The 27,988-nt window shown below is 40.5% G+C and overlaps 1 protein-coding gene across 2 annotated transcripts; it reads left to right on the top strand.

The window, feature by feature from the left end:
- The first annotated feature begins 1,593 nt into the window (after nucleotides 1-1,593).
- On the top strand, nucleotides 1,594-27,390 carry SP4 (Sp4 transcription factor). Of its 2 annotated transcripts, none has more exons than XM_027877951.1 (6): nucleotides 1,594-1,705; nucleotides 3,378-3,478; nucleotides 3,960-5,505; nucleotides 24,202-24,430; nucleotides 24,665-24,864; nucleotides 25,954-27,390. In XM_027877951.1, exons 2-6 carry the CDS (start codon nucleotides 3,398-3,400, stop codon nucleotides 26,199-26,201), a joined length of 2,304 nt encoding a protein of 767 aa, XP_027733752.1. In that variant the 5' UTR covers nucleotides 1,594-1,705; nucleotides 3,378-3,397; the 3' UTR covers nucleotides 26,202-27,390. The 2 variants fall into 2 exon arrangements, with proteins under 2 accessions (XP_027733752.1, XP_027733751.1); XM_027877950.1 differs by lacking the exon at nucleotides 1,594-1,705 and adding an exon at nucleotides 2,474-2,704.
- The last annotated feature ends 598 nt before the right edge of the window (nucleotides 27,391-27,988 follow it).

The raw sequence follows: 27,988 nt of genomic DNA on the forward strand, positions 1-27,988 counted from the left end.
GGCCAGTCTCTTCGCGAACGAAGAACCGGGGAAGGTCTTTCCACCTTCCAGCCTGCGCATTGGATTTTTTAGGTGAGACACAGTGTGCGCGGAACTGAGCCCACCCTTTAATCCTGAGGTTCATCTGCCGGGGCCAAGCACGCTTGGACGGTGGCAGCGAGGTCCTCAGGACGTAGATGGATTGCCTTACAGGGCTAGCGAGCTCCATCTGCCCGGGGAGTGTCCTAACCAGGAATCGAACCCGGATCTCAGCGTTGACAACGCTGTGGTTTAGCCACTGCACCACCAGGGGCACTCATTAGATACTACCACTTGCTTATCTGAACACAATTTATTCAGCATGTTTAGGGTCCTTTTCTGCTTGTGACCTGTGTGTTCTGGCTGTGACACCTGGAAATAGCCTGTGCCATGCTTATTTCTGATTTTCTTACTCTACAATGGTAATTCTGTATTTCCTCCTTTCCAGAAGGTGCGCTGGAGGCCTGGAGGGGAGACTGAGGGTGGCCTCATCCCTATGAAGAATGAAATTGTTGAACAGTTGGTAAAGAAGTGTCACTTTAGTCACTGACATCACAGAACCATAGAATGGCCTGGGTTGGGAGGGACCTTAAAGATCATCTAGTTCCAACCTCTTTGCCATGGGGCACACCTTCCACTAGACCAGGCTGCTCAGAATTCCATACTGCCTGGCCTTGAACAGTTCCAGGGATGGGGCACCCACCACTTCTCTGGGCAATATGTTCCAGTGCCTCACCACCCTCACAGTAAAGATTTTTTCCTAATATCTAATCTAAATCTACCCTCTGACAGATTGACGCCATTCCCCCTTGTCCTGTCACTAAATGCTCTTGTAAAAAGTCCCTCTCCATCTTTCTTGTAGACTCCCATCAGGTACTGGAAGGCCACAAATAGGTTAATCCTTAAGCCGTCTCTTTTCCTGGCTGAACAAACCCAATTCTCTCAGCCTTCCCTTGTAGGAGAGGTGCTCTATCTCCCTAATAATCTTGGAGACTGGTGATCTTGTGATTAGTAGGTGCTCTGTGTTCACTTGACAAAGAATTTGGGTACACAGAATAGAAAATTTAAACTGACAGAGCTGCACACGTGCACCACTTCTACTAGCTTTCTTCCAAATCTGAGTAGGGCTAACAGGCTTTGCCATGGGGAGCTGGGTATTACTGATCCACCATTTCTTGCACCACACCACAACTGTGACCAGCTTCGTTTAGCACAACCGCCGCTCCGAACCAGTCGGGCACAGCGGGGCCTGATTCGCATGGAATAGCGGCACGAGCATCGGAGACCAACAGTACAACCGCAATTCATCTTGTTTTAATCCAATCGCGGACAGCCTGGACCACCACAGGCTGCTGGGGACTGACTCCGCTCTGTAGATCCGCAGCGAGGCAAGGCTGAGGGCTGCGGGTTGACCCGGGCTGACCTGACCTGACCTGCCCTGACCCGGCCCTGCCCGGCCCCCCTCCTTGAGCCCAGCCCAGCCCGGCCCTGCCCGCCCCGCTCCCCAGCCCGGTTCTTGCTCCGGCAGCACCTGCCGGACACGCCGCCCGCGACCCCCGCTGCGCATGCGCCGCCGCCGCCGGCATCCCCCCCCGCCAGAACTACGTATCCCGGCGTGCCGCGCGCGCCGGCCTCCGCCGCCGCGCCAATGGGGAGGGAAGAGGCAGCTCCCGCCCACCCACAGCAGGTGTGGAAGCGATCCTCGAGCCGCCCTTCCCCCTCTCGCGCTGGGCAGGGGGCTGGCACGGGAGTCTGTTACAAAGGAGTAGCGCGACGGGGGAGGGAATAGGCCCCGGCTTCCACATGGAAGCCGTAGGGGCGTCTCCTCCCGCTCCCTGGGCGGCCGGAGGGAGTGGCGGGGGAAGGGCGGCCGCGCCTCGGGGGGAGCGGCGGGTCGGGGGCTTCCCGCACGCTGTCAGTTACGAGCGCGCGAGGCGGGCGCGCACCCCCGGGTTGGCCAGCGGTCGCGCGCAGCCCCGCCCGCCGCCTCGCCGGATTCGCTGGCGGCCGCGGCGCGCGCGCCGTCAATCACCGGCTCGATCCGCGGCGGGACCCGGGGCCGAGGGCCCGGTGCGGCCCCGCCCCCCCGCGGCTCGGGCCCCGCCCTCTTCCCGCCCCTCCCTCCGCCCGGCGCTGTCAAGCGAGCGGCGCGAGGGCGGGAGCTGCGGCCGCCCCCGCGGAACGCGCGCGCCCCGGCGGCCACGCCCCTCCCGCGCGGCGCGGACGGCAGAGCACCGGGAGGAGGAGGAGAAGGAGGAGACGGAGGCGGCCGCCGCCGAGGGCTCTGGGCCGCGTCCCGCCCCCGCCCCGCCCCTCGTGCCTGCGGCGTGGGGAGCCGGGCTGAGGAGGAGCGGGGTGGCCGAGGGGCCGGCGGCTGGGCTCGGTTTCCTGCTCAGTGGGCGTCGTTGGGGCCCCAGCGGGCCCCGCCCCCGCCCGCCCCCCACGGCCCGCGGCTGTCACTCAAGGCGGCGGGTTGAGGCCGGCGGCGGCGGCGGGCGGAGAGAAAGGCAGCTACGCCACAGCCCAGCGGCGGCCATTCGTGGAAAAATAGGCCGTCCCGCTCCTCCCAGCTCCCGGCTGCGACCGGCCTTCTCCCCGCTACCCCCACCCCACCCTCCGCCTCCTCCTCCTCCTTCTCCTCCCCCCTAGAGCGGCGCCTCAGCGGGGCATTAATGCGGGATGAGCGGTATGTAACCCCCTCCCTCTCTCCCTCCTGTGCACACCCCTCCCTCCCTCCGCTCCTCCCTCCACCCTTCATCGCCCCTCTATCCCGCCCTCCCGGGTTCCCCCTTTTCTTCCTTGCTTCTCCCCCTTCTTACCCCACTCTTCTCTCGCTGCCCCTCCACCCATCCGTGCTGCTTCCTCTTATGCCCCCTTTCTTCTCTTCCTCTCCTGCCTACCCCTCCGGCTTGCCTCCTCCGTACCTCCCTCCTCCATTCCCCCTTTCTTCGCGAACCCTCCCTCCTGTGCACATCCCTCCCTCCTTCATTCCTCTTTTCCTCCCTCTTTCCCTCCCATGCACAACCCTCCTCCTGCCCCCTAAAGCATCGGCGGCCACTGAGTGGCCGTCGATGCTTTAGGGGGCAGGAGGAGGAGGAGGGTTGTGGGTGGTTTTTTCCTGCTGTCTCTGGGAGAGGAAACCAAACCTCCCCTTTTTGGGTGTTAACTCTCCAGCCCCCATGGGTTGGGTTTCAAACCACGTTTCTTAGGACTCGTTCTTTTGTAATAATGATTTGTACTGTTGTTTTTATGAAGAAGCAAAGGCGACGAGCTGGGGACCGAAAAGGATATGTTCGTAGCTTTTGTTATTGTATAAATGAAGGTGAATAATTAACCTGTTACACTTGATATTTTTACAGATCAAAAGAAGGAGGAAACTATGCCCACAGAGGGAGAGAAATCTCCCGAGGCAGAGAATAACAACAATAATAATAAAAAAGGGAAAACTGGAGGCTCACAGGTAAAGAACACACACTCGAAGAGGGAAGTGCCCAAAGTATTAGCATTTAAAATGAAATGTTCAGCATTTCCTGCTCAGGGCATCTTTCTCTGGGTTGGATGAAACACGGTTGGGTGCAATGTTTTTACTGCCTGGACATGTTTATTTGATTGCATTTTGCCGCGATCAGCTGCTTTACATGTAATAGGAACATTTTTTAATTTTTGGTCTATTTTAGAGGGGAAAAAAGACTGAATTGAGGATGCAGTTGAGGTCCTGGCTCTCACATAGTCATTGATAATAAGGAGTTTTAAGGACTATGTTTAAATATTACTTACAGCAATTCAGACTTCCTTGTTCAGAGCTGTATTGTTGGTCTCCATGCAGAAGCACCTTTTTTTTTTTTTTTTTTGCTTCCTTTGCAAACCTGAATGCTCACTTCTTCTGATGGTTCATACTCAAGCTCTTCTGAATCTATTCTTTTTTCTCTCTTTATGGACAGGATTCTCAGCCTTCACCTCTCGCTTTGCTAGCAGCCACTTGCAGCAAAATAGGAACTCCTGGTGAGAATCAAGGAACTGGACAGCAGCAGATTATTATAGACCCAAATCAAGGTTTGGTGCAGCTTCAGAATCAGCCACAGCAGTTGGAATTGGTAACAACTCAGCTTGCTGGAAACGCTTGGCAGCTTGTTGCTGCTGCACCTTCTGCTTCAAAAGAAAATAATACTCAACAAGGATCTTCTGTTGCCTCAAGTGCAGCAAGTCCCTCCAGCAGTAACAATGGAAGTGCGTCTCCTTCAAAAACTAAATCAGGCAATTCTTCTTCAACAACCCCTGGACAATTCCAAGTCATTCAAGTACAAAATCCAAGCGGTAGTGTCCAATACCAAGTGATCCCACAGATTCAGGCAACAGAAGGTCAAATCAATCCATCTAATGCTACTGGTCTACAAGACATACAGGGTCAAATTCAGCTTATTCCTGCAGGGAATAATCAAGCTATCCTCACAACTGCAAACAGGACAGCTTCGGGGAATGTTATTGCTCAAAACCTAGCAAATCAGTCAGTTCCAGTGCAAATTAGGCCTGGTGTTTCCATACCACTGCAACTGCAAACTATTCCTGGTACTCAGGCGCAAGTTGTAACAACCTTACCTATAAACATTGGTGGAGTAACCCTGGCATTGCCTGTGATTAACAATATTGCCACTGGAGGAAGTTCAGGGCAAGTTGGCCAGTCTACTGAGAGCGGAGTTTCCAATGGAAATCAGCTAGCGTCTACACCTGTCACTTCTGCCTCTGGTACTACCATGCCAGAGTCTCCTTCCTCATCTTCCACCGCTACGACCACTGCCTCAACATCTCTGACTAGCAGTGACACGCTGGTAAGCTCTGCAGAAACAGGCCAATACACAAGCACAGCAGGCAGCAGCTCAGAGCAGGCAACTGAAGAACCTCAAACCACTGCTACAGACTCCGAAGCCCAGAGCTCCAGTCAGCTTCAGTCCAATGGACTGCAGAGCGTGCAGGATCAGTCAGGTTCTCTTCAACAGGTCCAAATTGTTGGTCAGCCTATTCTGCAGCAGATACAGATCCAGCAGCCTCAACAGCAGATTATTCAGGCCATTCCCCCACAGTCATTTCAGCTCCAGTCAGGGCAGACTATACAGACCATCCAGCAGCAGCCGTTGCAGAACGTTCAGTTGCAGGCAGTGAGCCCAACTCAGGTGCTCATCAGGGCTCCAACTTTAACGCCATCAGGACAGATCAGCTGGCAAACTGTGCAGGTTCAGAATCTGCAAAGCCTTTCAAATCTTCAAGTTCAAAACGCTGGGTTACCCCAACAACTAACCATTACCCCTGTGTCTTCAAGCGGTGGCACAACCATTGCCCAGATTGCTCCGGTGGCTGTTGCTGGTACCCCCATCACTCTGAACGCTGCACAGCTTGCTTCAGTACCTAATCTTCAAACAGTAAGTGTTGCCAACCTGAGTGCTGCAGGTGTTCAAGTTCAAGGAGTTCCTGTTACCATTACCAGTGTTGCGGGTGAGTGTCTCTGACAAAGTTTTGGGTTTGTTTTGGGTGTTTTGTTTTGTTTGTGATGGGTGGTTGTGTTTTTGTGGGGTATTTTTACTATTGCAAGAACGGTTTTAAATTAACGCGCTTTTTTCAAGAATTTTTGGTAATAAACATTAAACCCTTAACTGTGAAGAAGTACCTTGTACTTACTGCTAAAATTCAGATTTTGAAATAGCTGAAATTTTTGCTAAAGGTTGAGCTATTATTACCAGTTGTGTCAATTGAAATGAAACTGTTTGCATTTAATAAACTCTGCTTAAACGATTCTGTCCTCCATCTTACTGAAGACATGTAGACTCCAAAGGTAAACATGAGGCTTTACTGTTAGAGCTTTGATATGTTTAAAAAACAATGAGGAAAAGCTTTTTTTTTAACCAGGCAGTATTCCTAATCTCTGTATGAAAGATGTAGTATGAGAAAAATGACAATATGCAAACTGGGATACCTTGTGTGCTGGCATGCATTTATATGGAGCTAGTCATTGCATTCTGCACTAGCTCATAAAGTTTTTCCCTTAAAAGGTTGAATTCTGCAAAGAGATTGAGTGGAATAAGGTGTGCTCATGCACAGCATAGTTTGTGTGACTTGTCTTTAAATAAAAATAAAAACAGCTGATAACTGTACCACGTTACTTGCTGATGAACTTTTGATAAGTATTATGGAATGCCTGTTTGGTTATGCTGGTCTAATAGCTGGGGAAGGAGCTCTTAAAAGGCTCTAGGATGGGTAACTGAGCTTAGTTCTATGGTAAGTTCTGTGCAAGGTCTCTTCAGTGTCCCACAAGGGCAACTCTGTGTAAAATTTGCCAACTTTGATCGCTTCAGATAAAACTTGATTTAGGTAGAGGTTCTCTTTGCCAGCTTGATAAGTGCTTACATAAGCTTGGGTTTGTCATACAAGTAAAATTCTTCTATTGTAGTAGTTACAGTAAACTGTTGTCTTACCAACAACCTGACTACAGGCACAGCTTTTTAGTGTAAAACTGTAAGAAAAAAACTCATGTTTAACTATTGTCCAGTCTGCATAAGCAAATGTTAGTATCACATTGACTCTTAAACTGTTTGGTTTTTTATAATCATATGTTAAGATGAGAAATGTTTAACTGGGCAAAGGATAGTGTTCTTTAATTGAAATATTTTTGAGGAGACTGTACATTGTTTGATAATAAGAAGTTTACCGTTGGGAGAATTTCATCTACTACGGTACTTTTGGCACTCGATGGCATGCTGAAATACTAAGAGCTGAGTTGGATGCACTAAACCTGGCTTATTTAAGGAGTGTCACAGAAATGTTAATCTGGGTAACCGGAATTAAAGTCTTGACCTTGTGTTTAGTAGTGGTTCAAAGAGAAGTTCTGGTTACCAGCTGCTACATCTTGCAGTCTTATGTGCATTGGAACATTTTTTTCCTTGATGGGAAGGTGCTGGTTGACCACTGTTATTAGCAAATAGCCTCTAGTTTGGTTGGGGAATCTTCATAGGAAACCTGCTTTGGGAACAACCTGGATTTGGGGGTGCGGGAAGAACCTTTCTGCATGCACGTTTTTTCCCTGCTCACTAATTGTGTACAACTGTTTAGTGCACACTAGCAGGCATTAATGCAAGATATTCTGAGTCTCATCCCTCTTGGTTATATGGACCTCACCTCTGCTTACATATGATGTCTTTTGGAAAGTAAAGGGATTGAGGATGAAAGAGGGGGAATGAGTCACAAATATGGTCCTGGACAAGCCAAGCCTTAGTCATACAGTGTTTGTATGTTAACTAGACTTAAGCTTTGTGACCATTGAATTCCTCTCCGCCCTCTGCCCCCTTGCTCCAGGTAGGGCTTATGGCTGTTTCTGTAGCACTTCTAATTTTATGCTGGCAGCAGAGAATCATAAAATGGTTTGGATTGAAATGGACCTTTAAAGGTCATGTAGTTCAACCCCTCTCCAGTGATCGAAGACATCTTCAACTAGATCAGATTGCTCAGAGCCCCATCCAACCTGACATTGAATGTTTTCCAGGATTGAGGCATCCACCACCTCTCTGAGCAGCCTGTTCTAGTATTTTGCCACTCTCACTGTAGAAAACCCTACATACCCATGTTAAAAGTTCTTCTCCAACTCTCTTTAGGTGCTAGAAGGTGCTCTAAGGCCTCCCCGAAGCCACCTTTTCTCTAGACTGGACAAGTCCATTTCTGTCAGCCTTTTTTCATAGGAGAGGTGCTTCTCCCTTACAATCATCTTCTAACCTTTTCTCCTTTATCTAGTCAATAAGGTATCATTTCTCCCCCCAAGACGTAAGGTTTTAGAGAAAGAACAAACTTTGTAAATGCAAGAGATTAGCTATAATTGCCTTTTCTTATTTGTCTCTGCTTCCGTCTTGTGTAACTTCCTGATGCTACACTCTGGGAATGAGAAACATAGTAGCATGGAAAGGAAAGTGGAGCGCATGATTTGCTCTTAATGCTATATTAAGATTTCAATGAAACAATGGTTATGAAATAGAAAATTACAAATATGCTAAGATCTAAACTTTGCTTATCACTTAAAAAGAGTAAGCTGACTTGGTCAGTGCTATTAACTTCCTCAGATTTCCTGGGTTTTATTTGAAATACTTTTTGTTATTATTGTTACAGGAAACCTTTTGAAAAAAATAAACAGCTCAGTTACCTCAGTATCTGCAGACTGGTATTTCCATTCTTTTCTGAAGTACCTGAGCTTGCCAGTATGAAGTGTCTTGAAAATAAGTTGAACTCTCCAGAAGTAGGTCGTTCACTACAAATGAGCAGTAGGTGTTAGAAATGAGCCATATGGAGGATGTCCAGCAAATGTTAGGAAGAAGACTGAGTGAAGGACTCATCCTGTGCACTGATTAGGGAAAAAAAGTTACTTTGTCCTTCAGTGAAACCCCTTTGATCAAACCAGTTGAGTTTCTAGGAAAAAAAATGAAAAATTTTTTCTTGTATTTGTGTCATATTTCTGTTCCATGAAAAGTGGTTTTCTTAGTTATTTCCACACTGAGGTAATTTAGGTACCTTTTTTTATATATATAGTTTTTCAGTAGTAAATTAAATAGTAAAGCAAAAAAATTCTTACTTTTAAATTACAACAGAAAATGTTAAACTATAGAACAATGTTGAAAAAGGAGGGGGGGGTGTTGTGGTTTTTGTTCATTTATTGTTTGTTGGTTTTGTCTGTTTGGTTTTTCATTTTGTCAAATGGTTTCTAAATTCCAAACCAGACAAATTTCACACTGGTAAGAAAAATATTAAAATCTTCTAGTAAATATTATGTTTTGGTCTGCTTTTCTAATCTTTGTTACTCAAAGTCTACTGTAAAGCAAGCAAGATATCCGTGTGTTTGGGGGGAGGGGGGGGCGGTTGTATTTTGCAGTTAAAAGTTCAAACACTGATCTTGGTAAGTATCATACTTTGGGTTGTATGATCCACGTGATCAAAAAGCAGGACAAAGCAGAGAAGTTCTCGCATCCTTTCATTTTGTGGCCTAAGGGAGAACTCCTTCAATATCAATGTTGCAGAGGAAAGTGGCTTTTTTACTGTGAGAATGACTGACTGAACATTGGCACAGGTTGCCCAGAGAAGTTGTGGACTCTTCATCTTTGGAGATACTCAGAAGCGGTCTGGACATGGTCTTGGACAACTTTTTGTAGGTGGCCCTGCTTGAGCAGGGTGGTGTGACCAGATGCCTTCCAGAGATCCCTTACAGTCTACACCATTCTGTGATTCTTTGAATTTTTTTTAAGATGTACAAAGTGTCAGTCAAATGAGTAATTAAATGTACAGAAGAAATCTGGACAAGAACACAAAAACTAAGTTTATGAGTCTTAAAACCATATATTTAAAACATTATTTAATTAAGAGCTAATCAAACAAAAGACTACATAAAAGCAACTATGTTTACTTGCACCTGCAGGGATCTACAAATACCTGTCTTGCTGTGAGACCAGTACCTGTCATGGCCTTTTAGCAAGCTAGCTCTGTACAAAGTAAACTTCATTTCTTCTGTGTTGTGTGAATTGTTGATGTTTTATACTTGGTTCCCTGTGGAAGGTAGGAATGGTATAGGTAGTGGCCTTCTGAATTTAGCCTCTATGAGCCTGGAGACAAGCAAGTACTGCACAGTACCCTTGCCCTTTTTGAAAGCTCCTGCTGTGAGAATTGCAGATGCAAATGCAAAGGATTCTTATCCCCAGCCCCCATCTCCCTCTTAATATAAGGTATCTTTTGCCTTTTTAAAGTTTATTTTCAGGACCTTCCAATTGTCCAGATGTGTAAATTAACAATATAAGTGACTGTGTAAAAGGAACTTATTTTAGTACTAGATGATTCTAAGAAAAATATACAGTTCATATCATTGTTTCCTTTTGGTGGGCTAAATTATTTTGGTTGGTTTGTTGGTTTTGAGGCTTTTTTTGTCCCTCAGAATAATTCCCTGTTTCTTATGAGGAAAAAAGTAATAGATCAAACTCCTATCTACCTTAATTATACATCTTGAAGTAGTTTTGTTACGTGGTAATGGAGGTATTTGTGCCATACAAAAGTGAATGAGATACTTTTGTTTTAAAATAGTGAGAAATACTTGTATTTTATGTACACTTGCTCCAAGCTTTTTTACTTGCTTTAGGCAACAGTCACCAGATTCCATCATCTTGCAACACAAGTTCAAGACATTTTCTTTAAGATGAGTGGTGACATGGCCTGAATTATGGGGAGTTTGGAGTTTGTTGGCCAAAATAACCTGAAGCAAATGAGTTCTGTTCAGTGGAACAGTCTGTTGCCTGGCACTACTACAACTGGCTAGTTTTAAGTCTTTTACAAGGATGTGCTGTGGACTCCAAAACAGTTATTAATGACAATGAAATCCAGTGCCAAGTGTTCTTACTGGAGTGCTTTAAAAATGTAATGAGGCTTGCCCTTCTGTTTCATACTCTATAGTAGTGTGAGTTACTAAGACGTTTCTCTCTTTGACCATTTACTTTCACTTCACTGCATTTAGTAGTTATGCAGTTTGTTAGTACCTTGAGGTCTCCTGATTTCTTGTGCCTTTTCCTACTTGTCTGCATCCAGCTTCAGCCTGTCTTCAAGGCTTTCTCTTTCCTTTCTGTCTTTATTCACTCTTCTTGTGTGACTGTCACTAGTTCTAGGACTTGCTATTCAAAGACTGAAGACACTGTTTAAATATTACTATCATTCTGGGTCAAGATTTGCAGAGGAAATTCTTTAAATAGGAATAAAATGCATAAGATGAAATGTACGTCACTTAAGAATAGTGATTGGGAAAAGGAAAACATCACACCTATTTTTAAAAAGGTAAAAAGGAGACCCCTGAAAACTACTAACCAGTAAGCCTCATATGTGTCTGGTAAGGTCATGGAACACACCTGCAATGTATGTCAAGGCATATGGGTAACAGAGGAGAATTAGACACAACCAATATGTTGTCCCAAATCTTCATCAGACATGTCTTTACAAAGCGTAAATCGTGCCTGACTAATCTGGTGACCTTCTATGACAGAGTCACTGCATTGGTAGTAAAGGAAAAGCAGCTGATTATAACCTACTTCATCTACCATGACTTAGTCCCTCACAGCAGCCTTGATAGATATGGGTTTTATGGATGAATTGTTTGATGGATAAGGAAATGGCTGGATGGCCACATTCAAGAATTGCCATCAATGGTTCCATCTCCAAATGGAGATCAGTAGTCAGTGATGTCCCTGAGGGGACCAATACTGGTCAATAGCTCTGTTAATAACAAAATCAAGTGCACCCTCAGCAAGTTGGCAGATCACACCAAAATGAGTGGTGCAGTTGATGCCCTTGAGGGAAGGGATGCCATACAGAGGGACCTTGATAGGCTTGAGAAGTGGGCCAATGTGAACCTCATGTACTTCAGCAAGGCTGAATGAAAGGTTCTACACCTGGGATGGGGCAATCCCCAATATCAATATAGATTCGGTGATGGACTAATGGATTGAGAGCACCTCTGAGGAGAAAGACTTGGGCATATTGGCAGATGAAAATTTGGATATGTGCTAGCAATGTACATTTGCAGCCCAGAAAGCTAATTGGATCCTGGGCTGCATAAAAAGAAATAAGATCAGCAGTTCAAGCGATGTGATTCTCCCCCTCTTTGCCACTCTTTTGAGACCCTATCTGTAGTACTTTGTCCAGGAATGGGATCCCCAGAAGAAGACAGACATGGATCTGTTAGAGGAGGTCCAGGGGGAGCCCTGAAAATGAAGAAATCTGGTACATATCTTGTACAAAGACAGTCTGAGAGAGTTGGGGTTGCTCAAACTGGTGAAGAGAAGACTCTGGGGAGACCTTATTGCAACCCTTCAATATACAAAGGGAGCTTGTAAGGAAGACAGACTTTTTACCAAGGCCTACCAGTAGTCACAGCACAAGGGGCAGCTGTTTTATGCTGAAAAAGGGTACACTTAGATTGAATGTAAGGAGAAGAAATTTTTTTCCATAAGGGTGGTAAGACACTGCAACAGATTTCCTAGAGAGGTTGTGGATTCCCCATCACTAGAAGTGTTCAAGGTGAGGTTAGCTCTGTCTTTGAGCAGCCTAATCTAGTGAGATGTCCTTGCCTATGGCATGGGGATTGGAACTGAGTGATCTTTAAAGGTCCCTTGGGACTCAAACCATTCTATGATTCATGAATGTAAGAATCAAAGGTGTTTCTGGCCCTGCCTGATGCTGACTGCAGGTAATGCATACAAGAACAGTGCTCAGATACTCTTCCCACCATTCAGTGATCTGCAACTCAAGCCTTCCTGAGCCAGAAGTGGGATTTTTTTTTTTTAATGTATTTAATAGTCCTTGATGGATTTATTTTCTCTGAATTTGTCTTTTTTGAGTCTGCCTAATATTTTTAAGCATTCAGTGCTTGTCTGCAATGTATTTTGTTTTAGTTGTTGCATAAGACACATTTCTACTTAGTGTTCTCAAACTCCTGTATTATGAAAACTTAAAATATCCACCTTCATACCGTCACAGTCTATTATTCTCTATCACATATGCTAGATTTTGAAGGAGGGGAAGGTGTTTAGTCTGAAGTTAGAATATTACACTTACATTGTTGAATGAAAGAAAATGCATTTTTGTGAGCTGTATCCTGTGGGTTCTCCTTGTTAATGTTATAGTGAATATGTATGGAAACAGAAGTTAGTGAGTGGTGTAGCTAAGCAAGGAGGGATGTATGTAGGTGGTAAGAAGGCGAAAAGGGTTTAAAATAGTCACATGATGTGCAAGTAAACTGGCAAATATGAACACCAAGTGTGGAAGTCAAAATAGCTGAAAGATAGAGGTTGGATGATTTTTTTTTTTTTTTTCCAAATAACATCCAGTGTTTCCCTGGATGTTCATTAGCAAGCAAGATGCAGCAAACACCTTGAAAGAAACAAGCTGCAAGCTACGGAATCTGCAATAAGAAGATAAGTGCAAAGAACTGAGCTATATTCAAAAAAAAAAAAAAAAAAAAAGAAAAGAAAAACCCACCAAAAAAAAATTGAATCTTTCTTTGTTTTTTACTTCATAGTGTGTGACTTGGCGTTCTGAGAGTGTAGATGGGAGGAGTATAGAAATGTAGCATACTTTTTCTGAAGTCATGAAAGGTCACAACTGTTCTCAGGCTGCCTTGAGCTGAGAATTGTTGCAAAACCACAGTGTTCTAAATATTATAGTACTGGCATCCTTTTCAAATACTTGAGAGTAATTACAGGAGAAGCATTTAGTCTTCTAATGACAAAATTGCTTTGGTTATGAGATTTTCTTAAACTGAAATTAAAAATAGTGGCAGAAATAGTTTAACAACAAACTTTGTGGGTGAAAACAAACATTTTGCTTGGTGATGGTAGCATAAAAGGAAGTGTCAGTATACAGGTCCTAAACTTGATGCCTGAAGAATGCTGTTCAGCTAAATTGACAAAAAGAATAAACTGGTAAAAACACCTCAGTAAAACAAGTCCCTTCTGCCTGACCAGTGAGTAGCAAGGCATAACTTCACCATTATTTCTAGAATAAAGTAGGAAGGGGAAGCATTTCAAGTACGAACTTTGTTCATAATTGCCAGGTAAAATAGGTTCATAATGAGCTATTTCTATGCTATGAACTTCAAAAATAAAATGTAAGTTTTAAATTCTTCAGAGAAGATTGTTACTAAAGTTGTATTTCCATGTTAGATTATGTGGTCTTATAAGAATGTTTCCTCAATACAGACACGCTGTCTGAGAACACTGGGTTTTAGCATTCCCTCTCTCACTCCCTGTTGTCAGAAATCTAAGCATGTAGAACAGGAAATTAATTGGATGAGCTTCTTTGTTCATAAAATTTTGAACAAGTAAACTGGGTGATATGGCACATCTTCATCAGCCTGTTAGTATTTTTTTCCTTTATTAAAGGGTGCTTAGATCTGCTCTAAGCCAACCTTCTTGTGCTTCCATTACCACCTGGCATGAGGGAAAGACAAGAAGCATGTTCAAGATCTGATTTCAATAGCTTCCTCACTGTAATCTAAATTATGCAGTACTAAGCTTCATATGATTTTGGTGCTCGTAGATGAAATAAATAACTTCTTACTGGATTAATATATTAAAAACCTTTAATGGCAATGGTGATTATTGAAAAAATCTATATATGGAACGGCATGTTTTGTTCTAAGAGGAATATTAATTTCAAGCGTAGAAAGTGTTGTTATTGGGGATTGACCTCTGCAGAGCCAGGAATTGGACTCAGTGATGCTTGTGGGTCCTTTCCAACTCAAGATATTCTATGATTATTGAAGAACAACTATGTTTTTCAATGGTCAATGATTTTTAATGAATAATTTAGTTATTATATGTTGCTTGAATTATATGCTATAGCATAGTAGCTTTGGAAGTAGTCGGGACTGCATGACAAAATGTTATTTTTATAATGAATGTTTTGCTCTCATCATGACACTTTCACCAAAACAGTAGTTCTGGACATCTGCAGTTGCTTGAGAAATGTAGCTTCTGAGCACATGCTTAGTTTAGTTTGGGGTATGGTTATATAGTTATATTGACTTCTGTATGCATCAGTTCTTAAGAATGGAGTTTCCACTGATGTTTAATACTACTGAGAGTTGATAACAGTCATATACCTTGATCAGCTGGTCATTGGAAAAACATTTTACTCCAACATGCATATTTAGTCTTCGTAGATTGGCAGTCTAGTATGAAGTAGTCATAAAGAGAAAATTATCAATTAATATCCTCCTGCCAAAAAAAAAAACCAAAACTTGGGATACATGTTAGGTCCAAGTCTGACTTTCCTTAATTATAGTTTTAAGTGATGTGACCACTTTTCCCTTGAGAAAAATACTGAAGTTTAAGAAATATGGGCCTTTGTCTTATTTCTTTGCTCATCAGAAAGTAATTGACAAAAACAAGAAGCTTTTAAGTTTCTTGTGAACCAGAAAAGACGTCTAAGTATACAGTTTTATAGGGTTAACAGCATTACAGAAGATGTCAGAACTTCTAAGGCTTTGAATCTTAGAGATTTACATGACCCTTCTTTTGTGATTCTATAATATATGGTTTTGTTGGTCCTTGCCTGATGAAGGCTGTAACAAAGTGTCAGTTTTTACATCTTTAGTAAAATCAGTTAAATAAATTAGTCTTGATAATGGTTAACCTATCTACCCATAGGCTGTTAATAAAACCAAGGTTTGTGTCTTGTATTTAGTCTTCCTATATAAGGTCTTTGAAAATGTTTTATGAATCTTGTTTTATTCCTGATAATAATTTCTAATCAACTTGCCATTATTTTTTGTTCTGAATAAATTATCAACTGCTATACAATTTAAACTAATTTTAAAGTCATCAATCTTCCTTTCTCTTGAAAGGATTTTCTGTTTTCCATATATGTATGTTCTGTTAACTAATCCCTACTGTACATAGATTTACTCTAATCTTGATCAGCATAACATTTCATGTAGCCAAAATGTTTATTTCAAGGACATTCATGAACCTTCTAGTCAAGAGTAAAATATGTAAGCTAGCTACACCAAGTCAAAAATCCTATAAAACCCAACCAGAAAAACCCTCATCACAACCTCCTAAAAATCAAAGAGAGTACTGGCAACTTAGCTTTGCTTTTTTTTTTTTTTTTTTTTTTTACATCAACCTACTTCTTTCGTTTCGTGATTTGGCTATTACCGTTTCATGGTAATACTCAGAAACTGAATGGAGATGCAAAAAACCACACTTTCTGAGACCAGTATGTATTTTTCCATATGGCAGAAGTGTGTAAGATAGGCTTTTTTCTGGGGAGGGGAACGTTATTCTGTTTCAGTTCGTCAGGTATTGAGCTCCTCTAGTCAGACTGTGGAGACTGACAGTCAGCAAGTTTCTTTCTAGTCCTAGCCCAGTTTAAGAGTTTAGGGGAAGAGCTGAAGGAAAGAAACAGGCTACGTTCTGTTGTGGCTATAAGCTGTGGAATAATCCGAGAGTTGGGGCAAGGTGATGGGGTAGAGGGAGATGTTCCATAAAAGTAAACCTAAAAACCTCAATTTCTTAAATCTGCCATTAGTTTTCATGCAATGTCTCCAACACTTTGCAGCTCCGTTGGTGCTTGGATTTTCAGTTATCTGTTGTTCTAAGGTTCAATACAAAAGGAACTACTTGTGTTCATCTGCAGAGAAGTGTTCTTGAATATTTATCCTAAATATGATTCTTTTTGACTATTTACTCAATGATGATAAAAATCAAGGGGTTTTTTGGAAGAGTCTCTTGCCTTTAGTATAACAAGTTATTTTTCTGATTCCACCTCCTTCTTTAGAATACCTAATAAATTGACCATATTTTCTTTACATTTGAAGTCACAGTATCCAGAAAAACCGAAGATATTGCCGCCTTTAACTGAAACCACCACTTGGTTATTCAAGACTAAATTTTACGAAACTGTGGCTCTGTGGTTGATTTTTATGTTGGTATTGTATAGATCTTTCTGTGTTGTGTTTGTGGTAGCTCTTTCCTGTGTATAATAAAGTAATAAGAAGGAAACTTGCTATTAGTTTAATGGAAGATACTACCTGAAAACTTCTTTTCTGTCTCAAAGTACTGAAGTGACCTCAGGTTGTCCTACAGCACTTTGGTAAAGCCTTACATTTTTGAAAAGTCGTTAAAGCACTTTTTGGGCATTGTTTGATTATTGGTAACACAAAAGATTATCGCACTAAAGGAAACAGACTTTATTTTTTTTTAGGATGCTTAAACCCCTCAAAGTTTTTATTGCCTTAAATTTCATGCTTTTAAGTGGTATTTTTAACAGAAGTCAAGCTCAATTATGATGCTGTTCAGTAATTTTTTAACACACTGAGGCGTAGGAAGCTTTTGAAGAAGGAGATAACAAGTTCTTACAAGTCTTGTCAAAGTTGACCACATGTTCAGTAATTTTTTAACACACTGAGGCGTAGGAAGCTTTTGAAGAAGGAGATAACAAGTTCTTACAAGTCTTGTCAAAGTTGACCACAGGCAAAAGATAGAAACTTCTGCAGTGCCCCGTAGGAGTAGAAAAGATGAATGTAGAGTTGACACTGCAGTTCGCACTGGAAACTTCCTGCTTGTAGTAGCATCTAGACACAATGCTGTGATTTGCAATGGCCTTAATTTCTTGTAGTAGTTGGATGAATCCAGTTCCTGTCACTACTGCAAACTGATCTTCTCTACAGAACGTGTGGGTCCCTTGCATCAACGCTTGCACGGTTTCTGTTTTGGGAAATTCTTCTTTTGTCACGTATTGTTTCTTCATAAAGCATTAGAAACCACTGATCTAGAAGAGAGAGAGAAATTGTTGCATACTGCATCATCTTGTGTGTAAATACTGAAACTCACTGTTGTCTTCACATATATTTACTTTTAAAATTTGAATTGCACTTCTTTTTTCTGCATGAAACCTCCTTCCTAGTAGTTGGGGTTTTTTTCTAAAAATTTACCTCTAACTATAAACTATTGCCACAGACTTAAAAAATGTTAGAATCTTGGTTATATCTTTTAAAAAGTGTTATTATAAACTATTTATTTATAAATTATCTATATAAAATATAAATATATTTTACTACAAATAAATATATAAAATATATAGTTATTATCTGTATATCTTTGTGGAAAAAGAATATTAGAATAAAAGCTAACTGTACCTGGTGTATGCAAGGCAAGGGGAGATAAGAAACTTCTTTTTCCCTATTGCTTTGCATCAGTAAGTTAGTTGTTAATGGGCGAGTTGCCGCATCAGCTCTGATGCTGGTGGAACTTTGAAACTCTGCAGACCATCATTAACTTTAGTTAGCTGTCCTGCAGTAATAGGCATTAAATTATGAACATTAACTGCAACCTTCTCTTTGGTTTTTAGAATATGCAGTTGAACAAATTTTCTTTTTTGCAACATTTGCCACTGTGGCTCTAGGTACACTTTGCAGAGTGTTTCTCAGATTTTGCCGTAAGGTGTACCCTACTTAGATAAGCCTGTCATTAATGCTGTCCTCTTTTGGACTGCTGAATGTTGGTTGCACAACAAAACCAGGAAATCTATCAAATTGTTCTGAGGAACTAAGTACAAGAACCTTGAAGTGTCCTTTTCTTAGTCTTGAGTTTCACTTATTTCCAAGATCCATGCTTGATTTGCATGATTTCTGTAGATCATTAAAGTTAGGTCCTTTTCTTCCCATTCTGTCCTGTTTGCCTCAGAGAGTAGTTTTTCATTTTTGCACAGGTGAATGAGAATAGGAGTGCAGGTGCAGTGTGTAGTAAAGGGAAACTTGACTTAGGATGAATGGCCGAGCCTAATAACCATGATCATCATCCATCAATCACTCTGTAGGAAAGTACTTCTTAAGTACCATGCATTAGCTTTCTTTAGTCATCCAGGTGCTATTATGGGAGTTACTATTTTGAAAATCAGTTTTTAACTCAAAATGTGATTGAGATACGTGTGTGTGTATATATTGTTTGATTTCATAGTAGTTACTTAAAGTTGCTCTATTTTCTTGTATGAATGTGTTACAAACTCGTCTATGGGAAAGTATATGTAAGCTGTAGCTGCTAAGATGCAGTTTTACTGCAAAATTGGAAAGCTGAGTAGGTGATGCTGAAAATTAAGGATGTGTAATCCTTTATTTTGATAATCCTGTATCTTGCATTAATAAGTAATGCATTTACTTAATGGCTTAAATGGGAAAGACTGGTGACTAAAGTCATGCAAGTTCTTCTGTTTGAGAAGCTTAAAAATTTCTAGAACATTAATTACATTCAATCATAATCATATATGTAATACTGCAATAAGTGAGAGTCTTATTGCACTGGATTTGCAAAGTAAATACCATATCAGGTTTCCTTGCTTTTTGCATTTTGTCCTGTGGTCAAATAAATGGTTACTATCCAAAAGAAAGAGAGAACTTAGACCTGAGAGAAAATGAAATGCAGTGGAGTAGTTGGTGTCCATGTTATTTTGTATCAATGTTATTTTATAACATTTTGTTGTAACTTTATATCCCTACAGAATGTACAGTAAGTACAATGTTGTAACTTTATATCCCTACAGAATGTCAGTCATACACAAGTTCAGTGATGATTTTGTTAATCAAAAATAGTGCACAATTTCAGAAAATTATTATTAAAAAAATCATGGGAACTTGAGAAAAACTTTTTACCTTCCAAAAGCAGGTGTAAATGTACAGTGACTGCTTTGGCAACTCACATAGAATAACAGAGATGAATTGAAGTGTGACTTGGTTCCTTCATACAGTGATTTTAGACCTCCTTCTGAAACCTGTGCTGAAACTTGAGAGCTCTTGTTACTGAAAGGTTTGATTATGAATGGTGAAGTGTAGTGATATTGGGTCTTGTGGTATGGAGTATATCAGGAAGAAGCAATGTCAAGTAATCTCATGATTGTGGTAGAATTTTTGGAAGACTTTAAACGGTATTTTAATGCCATTAGTAAGAAGTTAAATGGAGTATTTTTGATAGGTCTTTTTTCTCTATCTAGAAAGTGTCAGGAGATCATTCTCTTCCTGTGTGGGTAACTATCTCAACCACCTGTTTTTAGAATCAGCAGGCTTGTTTATTGGGGTTTTTTTCCAAATAAAAAAATAATTTATATCTAGATCCTCTCAACTGAGAAATCCTCATTTTTATAAACATTTAGAACTTGCCCTGATTTAATTTAGTAGGCTGCTGACAAACTCATATCAGCAGTTAAGTTTTCTCAATATCTTTCTCTGGTAGGCTTGATTCAAGAAATAATGAAATACTTTTATCTTCCTCTAATAAGTACAAATGATGTAAAAGTTAAAGGCTTTAGAGATCCATAGTGGATAGTACATGGTTTAAGAAAATCAAAATTCCGTACAACTCAAGACTACAGCAGGTTTACTTTGAGATTTAGGGCATGTTCTGTCAGTTGCTTTGTGAAAATTTTCTGATTTTTCTTTAGAAAAAAAGGTGTTTTAAAGTGGTCTAAAATACATTGGTTTTATTCTCAAGATTCTTTGTGCTTGTTTTTTAGTTTTTTATGTTTAACAGCTTTAAAATGAGAATAAATAAATTTCTATCCTGTACATCACTAGCGTCCTGTCTTGTTGGGATGCTCTCTCAGAAGTTCAAAACAAAAATTAGGTCCAGGAAATACATTATTGAGCTACCCAGTGTTTTCTGATAACTATGTAAATCTCTGACAGAAAATATTTGTCATTTATGTGTGCTGCCTTCAGTTACTCTTTTACCTCAAAAATAGGTTTGCTTATTGAATATTGTGGTGTAGTTCTTTAAATAAGGCAATTTGTAGGATATTTTCAGAGTTTCAGAATGTTCTGTTCTGAATTTAGTAAGTGGAATCCAAGGGAAGGGATTTTAAAATAGCAGCTCCATGAGAATAATTTAAAGAAGAAAAATCAACATTTGCATTAAAAAATGCTATAGCTAGGTAATCCCATCTAAAGAGCAGTCAATTAATTCCTGTTTAACTGAAAACATATGGACAATATAATTTTTTGCCTGAGCAACTTTATTTGGCATTTTCTCTTTCATATTTTTATTGTCATCTTTACAGTTACTGTGAAGAATTTCTACTCAGATGTATCACTGTATTATGTTGTAGCTCAGTAGTGTGTATCCTGTACTCTAAGATACACCTGGTCCTCACATGGGGGAAGGAAAGTTCAGAACTGATAAAGTATGTGTCAGCAGTGGTACTTGGTATTCTGAAGAAGTATCAGAAGACCCTTCTGTGATTGGTCGTTTCAGGACTTAGAGAGTGGAAGTTGGCTTGTATCTGTCAGCACAGTATGATGGGTTTTTAGAAATGCTGAAAAGGCTTCCCTATAAATGTGGATTATTCAGATCCAGCAAGAGTTATGTGCTGGACATTGATCACTAGTCATAGGGTGAGAAAAGGAGTCATCCTTCTTAGGGTTCGAGTGCCTCAATTCACACCTTACTTCAAAAGCCTTGGTCTGGTAGCCCAGGGAAAAGTTGCATTGAAACTTTAATACCAATTCAAGAAAATCAAAAATAAAGAGAAAATGAAGAGACAATTATCCTTTTCAGCTGAGTTCTGACTACAGACTGGTTAGGTTACGGGACTTTTTTGCTCAGAGAGGACTTTGTGATATAGATGGAGTCATCGCTCTAACAGACTGTAACAATAAAAGATAGTTCTTAATAATGTACTTGAAAATGTGACTGGTAGTGAAAACAGAATAAAAGGCCGCAGTAGATGTGACCATAATATCTGCTACATCTTTAACATTTGTCATGACCATTCATGGACTCATCATTTGTAGTGCTCCTGTGTGAATTTGCATCTTGGGTATGTTTAGCGGCAAGCAGATTGTACTCTGGGAAAGATTACAAGCTGAGCAAGTTCTTCCTATTCAGGTACCTTTGGCTCACCAAAAAGTGCAACTGTTTTTCAACACAAGCAATCAGATTATCATATAAGATAAGCATTAGATATAAGAAAAATAAATTATTGGCCTTTTCTTTACTCTGGCTATTTATAACACATGGTCAGCATTTCAACAGCTTAACAGCCTGACAAGGAGTTGCCCCTGAACCTCGCACTTTCTTTTAAAGCTCTTGTGTCCTTTTCTGCCAACATTAGGCTAAAGTACTAGACATTACTATTTGCATTTATATTATGATGTTCTCCTTCCCCTGCTTCCTGAAGGATTCTCAAGAGTGCTTTTCTTTCCCATTAGAGTTGGAAAATAAATTTATTTCCAGTACATTGTTACTCTGAAAAGAGTTTGTTCTGCCATAGACATGTGGTGACTCTGCACTCAAGATTAGGCCTGTAATTACTTTTCCTCTGCTGCGAATACCAGACTTTTTTTTCGGTTTGCTACCTATCTGTCCTACAGATAGTGGGACTCAGACATTATCTTTTGTAGGTTTGTCCTTGTTGCTTTCAGAGAACTCAAAACACTCAGCATCTGTCAGTATTTGCGGCCTGCTTAAGGAAACCAGGGGTTCATGTGTATTCATATCTAGGTATATCAAATGCAACTTCCAGGTATAAACCAAGGTAGATAACTGGGAAAATTTGGTCAGTATTTCTGGTGAAAATAATCAGGCAAAAGATAGATTTATTCTGTTTCTTGTAGCCAACAGTGGCCTGTTAGAGGACAAGTCAGGTCACTTTGGGAGGTTCTCTGTATATCATGTTCTTTAGTCCTAAACCACCTGCATGTGAGTGGTGGTGGTAGGTAGTTGTGTTACCTTTCATCTATGGCTGTTAGCACCATGTTACGCAAGATAGCCTGTCCAGGCATCTGTTGCTCCTCAGCAACCATGTGAACGAAGTAGTCATTGTCCTGTGCTGGGTTGTATCTGAACTCACTCAGTAGCTGGGCAGTTTAGACTTCAGAGAGAGTGTTCTTCCCAGTCCCCAGTGATGGTGTCTATTATGGATGCTTGAGAAGTAAGTCAGACTAACCATTACAATCTCTCTGAATCACGTTACCTCCAAGGGATTTCTGAGTTTTAAATGAATGCTTCAATACTGAGGACTTCCAAGTCTTAAAATATTGTAGTCTGTCCTAAGGAATTCTGGTTGCCCATTACACTCTCTCAATAAGGAGGTATTATTTCCTTTAATTTCCCATTTGAATGAAGGCACTGAATTTTTAAAAATAGCAGCATCTAATTATATTTTGTCCCATTCCTGTTATTGGCAGGACTGGCATTGTGTTTGTTGTCATATTGCACCTGGAAGTCATATCTCTGTGTCAGATTTATTTTATCATGTTTTTTTCTTAGACTGTATAGTACTAATTTTTAAAGCAAACATAGTATTATTCTGTTGCTCAAGAAACTACATTTCTTACCTATATTGGAATACTCTATTTTGGTTTAATATCAAGACAGTAGTCCTGATTTCCTTTGATCAAGAAAGCCAATGAGATAAATGGACTTAGGCAATGAAGCTGAATTCTTCCTTCATCAAGTCAATCTTAGAATTCCATTTGATCACTTCCCTGGGGAGTCTGTTCCGGTGACCATCCACCCTCTCAGTGAAGAACCTTTTCTTAATGTCCAAACTCAACTTCTCCTGGTGCAGCTTCAAGCCATTCCCTCGTGTCCTATCGCTGGTCACCAGAGAGAGCACCTGCCCCTCCTCTGCCCCCCTTGAGGAAGGTGCAGACTGTGTGGATGTCACCCCTCAGCCATCACTTCTTCAAGCTGAACAAGCCAAGAGACTTCAGCCGCTCCTTGTAAGTCTTGCCCTCGAGGCCTTTCACCATCCTGGTCACCCTCCTCTGGACACACTCTAATAGTTTGATGTTCTTCTTATGTTAAGGCACCCAAACCAGCACACAGTGCTCGAGGTGGGGCCACATCAGTGCAGTGTAGAGTCACTTCCCTCGTGTCAGCACGCTACGCTGTGCTGGATCCACCCCTGGATACAGCTGACCATTTTGCCTGCCAGGGCACACTGCTGGCTCATATACAGCTTGCCATCAACCCAAACACCAGATCTCTTTCTTTGGGGCTGCTCTCCAGCTTCTTGTCCCCCCATTTGTACACGTAACCAGAATTATCCTCCCAGGTGGAGAATCCTGCAAAACAGCAATCCCAAGAAAGCTCTGGTATGTTAGCTTGTTAAGGTCTAGTCCTACAACGTTTCTTTTTCTTTGGGAAAGTTCCTTTATGGCTCAATGTTTATTCAGGACAGATTGTAAGAGAAGTGACAATTCTGCCATTGCCATAAAGCAACTCTTAAAATTAGCTAATTGTAGTTTTCTGAATGCAGATATGTTTTCAAAGGTTATTAGAGAGACGTTAATTGGCAATTGATTGAACAATATTTCTTCATAAGATTTTGTTTAATTTATTTCAGCTTTTGAGAAAAAGAACTCTTGTTAAACTAGTTAATATTTCTCAGTCAGTAATTTGCAGTGTTGTGGTGTTCTAATAACAAATTACATTAAATTACATTACAGGGTTATCCAAGCTAGCAGATAGGCACTCTGGTAGTGCTTCAGGAAAATGGCTAGATTTAATACTTGGTTTATGGCTTCCTTTAACATTAGGTGGATTTTTGTTCTACAAAATGCATGATGGTCATTGGTGCATTTCATTTATCAAAATGACTTTTAAAAGGTGCAAACATTTTATTTTACAGGTCAACAGCAAGGACAGGATGGAGTGAAAGTACAGCAAGCCACAATAGCTCCTGTTACCGTAGCAGTAGGTGGCATTGCTAATGCAGCAATTGGTGCTGTTAGTCCTGATCAGATAACACAAGTGCAGCTGCAGCAAGCTCAACAAGCTTCTGACCAGGAAGTGCAGCCTGGCAAGAGACTGAGAAGAGTTGCCTGTTCATGTCCTAATTGCAGAGAGGGAGAAGGAAGGTAAATGTAAATTTTATCAGTATATATTTTAGCATCTTATCACAGCTTGCCTCATTTGGGCATGGGATTGTCTTATATCACCCAGATTTTTAATGCTTTCTATTCGAAAGTACATTTGGGGGGGGTTTTTTAGACAGGGGATTATAGTTGTCTCTATTAGCATGAAATGTTTTTCCCAATAGCTCATAATACTCTAGAATATAACTACTTACCTGGGTAAATGTGATCTTTTAGAGGCAGCAACGAGCCAGGAAAAAAGAAACAACATATCTGCCATATTGAAGGATGTGGAAAAGTTTATGGCAAGACATCTCATCTTCGAGCACATCTGCGCTGGCATACCGGTGAAAGACCATTTATATGCAACTGGATTTTTTGTGGCAAGCGATTTACAAGGAGTGATGAGTTACAAAGACATAGAAGAACCCACACAGGTTGGTCAGCCCTCTCTTGTATGCTTAGTACTGCAAGTCTGAATCACAGTGGCCATGGTTAAACAGTGGTATCAAAGTTTTCACTTGTTAGGTTATCTGAAAACTACTTTTAAATGTAAGTAAAGTAACTTTAAAATGAGGAAGTGGTAGATTTCAGTTTTCATCAATTCAAGCTGACTATGAAATCATACAAAATAAATGGGATCTGTTTCAACTGTTCTCTATTTGGGCTAGAGAAAGATGACCACTTCATCACCGATAGCTGTCGTACGTTAACTAGTGCCTGATCTAAAATTAACAAATTTAAGTTGGATGTGTAGTACTGGCTATGGACTAGGGTCATTATTTCCTCACTTGGGCTAGCTCAATCTTTAAGAAATTTGTTAACCTAGTGCATACATTAGATTTGGTCTTCTCAGGAGGTTTCTTGAAGTTTCAAGGGGGAGCTGATAAAGCAAGTTCTCTTAACAGTTCAGATTGGAAAAGTGGACCTTTTAGAAGCTGAGAATTTTATCAGCTTTCTTATTTCTAGCTCCAGGAGGGCATCCTCCTCCATGTTTCTCCTTCGCCAGCTTACAGCACCCAATGTCTAAGCGCTAATTTCACCTGAGCACTGATAGGACCTTACAGTATGTTGAATTTGTCTCTCTTGATGTAGATTTCATACATCCTCCTGGAGCATTGGGATTCATGTTTCCAAATTCCCTTTCCATCCCTGTAATTTAAATAGCAAAAGTATTCCTAAAAAAATGTTACCAAGTCATTCTTTAAAGGGCTTTTACCTGCCTCACTCTGTTAGGTTTATGGAAGTTTATGAAAATTCTCTGGTGACCTGAGATTCAAACTTCTCAGCAAATAATCACAGCATAGCAAATAATTGTTGAGAACATTTTAATAGTGAAGAGTAGATTGCCAGAAGCCTGTGACTAAACAGAACACACCTGGAAATGAGTCAGGTAGAAACAAAAATGTTGTATCCTTTTAAAGACACTTCAAATGTTGAATAGAATAGGGTCAGATTCAAATGATCAAGCAGCGTTCAGTGCTCTCATTCAGTAACATTTCGGTTTTGTTCTTCTTTTAAAAAAGGTGAAAAGAGATTTGAGTGCCCAGAATGTTCTAAAAGGTTTATGCGAAGTGACCATCTCTCGAAACATGTCAAAACTCATCAGAACAAGAAGGGTGGTGGAACAGCCCTTGCTATTGTTACCTCAGGAGAACTGGACTCTTCAGTTACTGAGGTTCTTGGATCTCCAAGAATTGTCACTGTTGCTGCCATTTCTCAAGATTCAAACCCAGCAACCCCTAACGTTTCAACAAACATGGAAGAATTCTGAAAGGATCATTTATATGGACACCTAGTGCTGCACTTAAGTTTACATACCTTTCAGGATATGGAAGTGGGCTGGTAAAGTGGATTACAGAGCAGGAAATCATTTTTTCAGTCATGACTTCTGTAAGTGTTCCAGATTGAAGGGTCAGCATGGGAAGTGTACACCGGTGCAACAAGACAAAAATTTCAAAGATACAAACACCGCAATTGATGACTGGATAACCAGATCGAGGAATAATATTTCCATACTGTACTTTTTTAGTTATATGTCTGTATATCCTGTAACAATTTTAAGTGAACTTTACCCCCCTATTTTAGCATTGTATGTTAATGTGTTTATAAAATCAGATAGTATCAATGTAAAAGAGGGTGGACCTTGACTAGGATTAATACCATTTGATGAAGGTACTTTATTTTTAACATAAATTTGTAATATTTTCATGAAAGCATCCTTTTCCCATAAGGCACAGCAAAACTGAGTATAGGATGAACAATAGTGGATATATTTTAGGCTTTTGTTAGGCTTTTGCTCAGTCCATATAACACATCAGTTAATTTTGGCCATCTTTTCTCAAGTTTTGGAACTACTCTAGATGCAGTTGGATGATGCATACTGTGAAGTGGTTCTGAGGTGGACCTCAGACTAATTTTAACCACTACATTATAGTAGTGTGCATAAATGACAATCAGTGTTTTCATTACTCTCTTTGTGTAGAGAGCTAAGGTTATGTAGAATTAGTGTATACGGTAGGAAAGATAAAACCATAGAAAGATATTAACATAAGGTTTTACAAAAGTAATGTTAACTTTATGTAGGATGAAAAAAATTGTGTCAGTTTTTGGTAGTTCATTTCTTTATGTATGTCCCTGCCCATGACTAGGAGGTTGGAACTTGATGATCTTTAAAGTCCCTTCCAACCCAAATCACTCTATGGTTCTATGATTCTGTATTTTAAATTATCTGTGCCCCATCTCTAACTCGTAGGTAACCTGAATCTTAAAAACACAATTTTAACTATTTAAATGTTTTAATTTTGTTAGAATTCATGGAAATTAATCAGACAATTGAGTGTTATAGCTCATTCTCCAGCAACTCATCTCTGTAAATACTAGTTTAATATGTTGTGGTTAATATGCTGAGTTCTTTGTGCTTTGACTTAATAGCCAAAGAAAAAAAATTGTCACATTTTAACAACAACAACAACAAAAAAGTAAGTAAACATTTTCTCTCTTTTCCCCTAAATATTACTGTTTTCTCTTCAAGGATAATATGTGGGCTGATAATAAATATCTGTTACCTATCAACTCTTATATTGAGCCTCCAACTACAAAACAAACTGGGAAAAGAGAAATATTTTGCAACATGAATTTTGGTTTCAAAGGCTTGGTTGCATTTTCAAATATGACAGTGAATATAGAGGGATTGGAAAAAAAACAGTAACAACAAAACCTGCATTTTCTATGTGAAAATTGCAGTATGTACAAGGAGTAAAGATGGCCAAATATTTCATACTCAAGATTTTTAATTAATTCTCATGGCATAAATGTAACCTTTTACATCTAAAGTCATTTGTTAATAAATTCTCATGACCAGTTTTAAAAGAAATTTATATACCAAAATATTTTTTACATAACTAAAGGAAGTACAGCGCAAGAGGGATAAGATGGGGTTTTTTTCCCGTGCAAATTATGGAAGGAAGAATGTGTGTGGTAGCTGTTGGTTTGCAAGACATAGCGGATACCCTGTGCATTCCCTCAAAAACGTATACTTCTCATCTGAACACTTTATCA

The sequence above is a fragment of the Empidonax traillii genome, unplaced genomic scaffold (assembly GCF_003031625.1).
Source record: "Empidonax traillii isolate 1590-97213 ecotype Southwest subspecies unplaced genomic scaffold, ASM303162v1 scaffold35:size4298261, whole genome shotgun sequence".
Taxonomy (NCBI): Eukaryota; Metazoa; Chordata; class Aves; order Passeriformes; family Tyrannidae; genus Empidonax; species Empidonax traillii.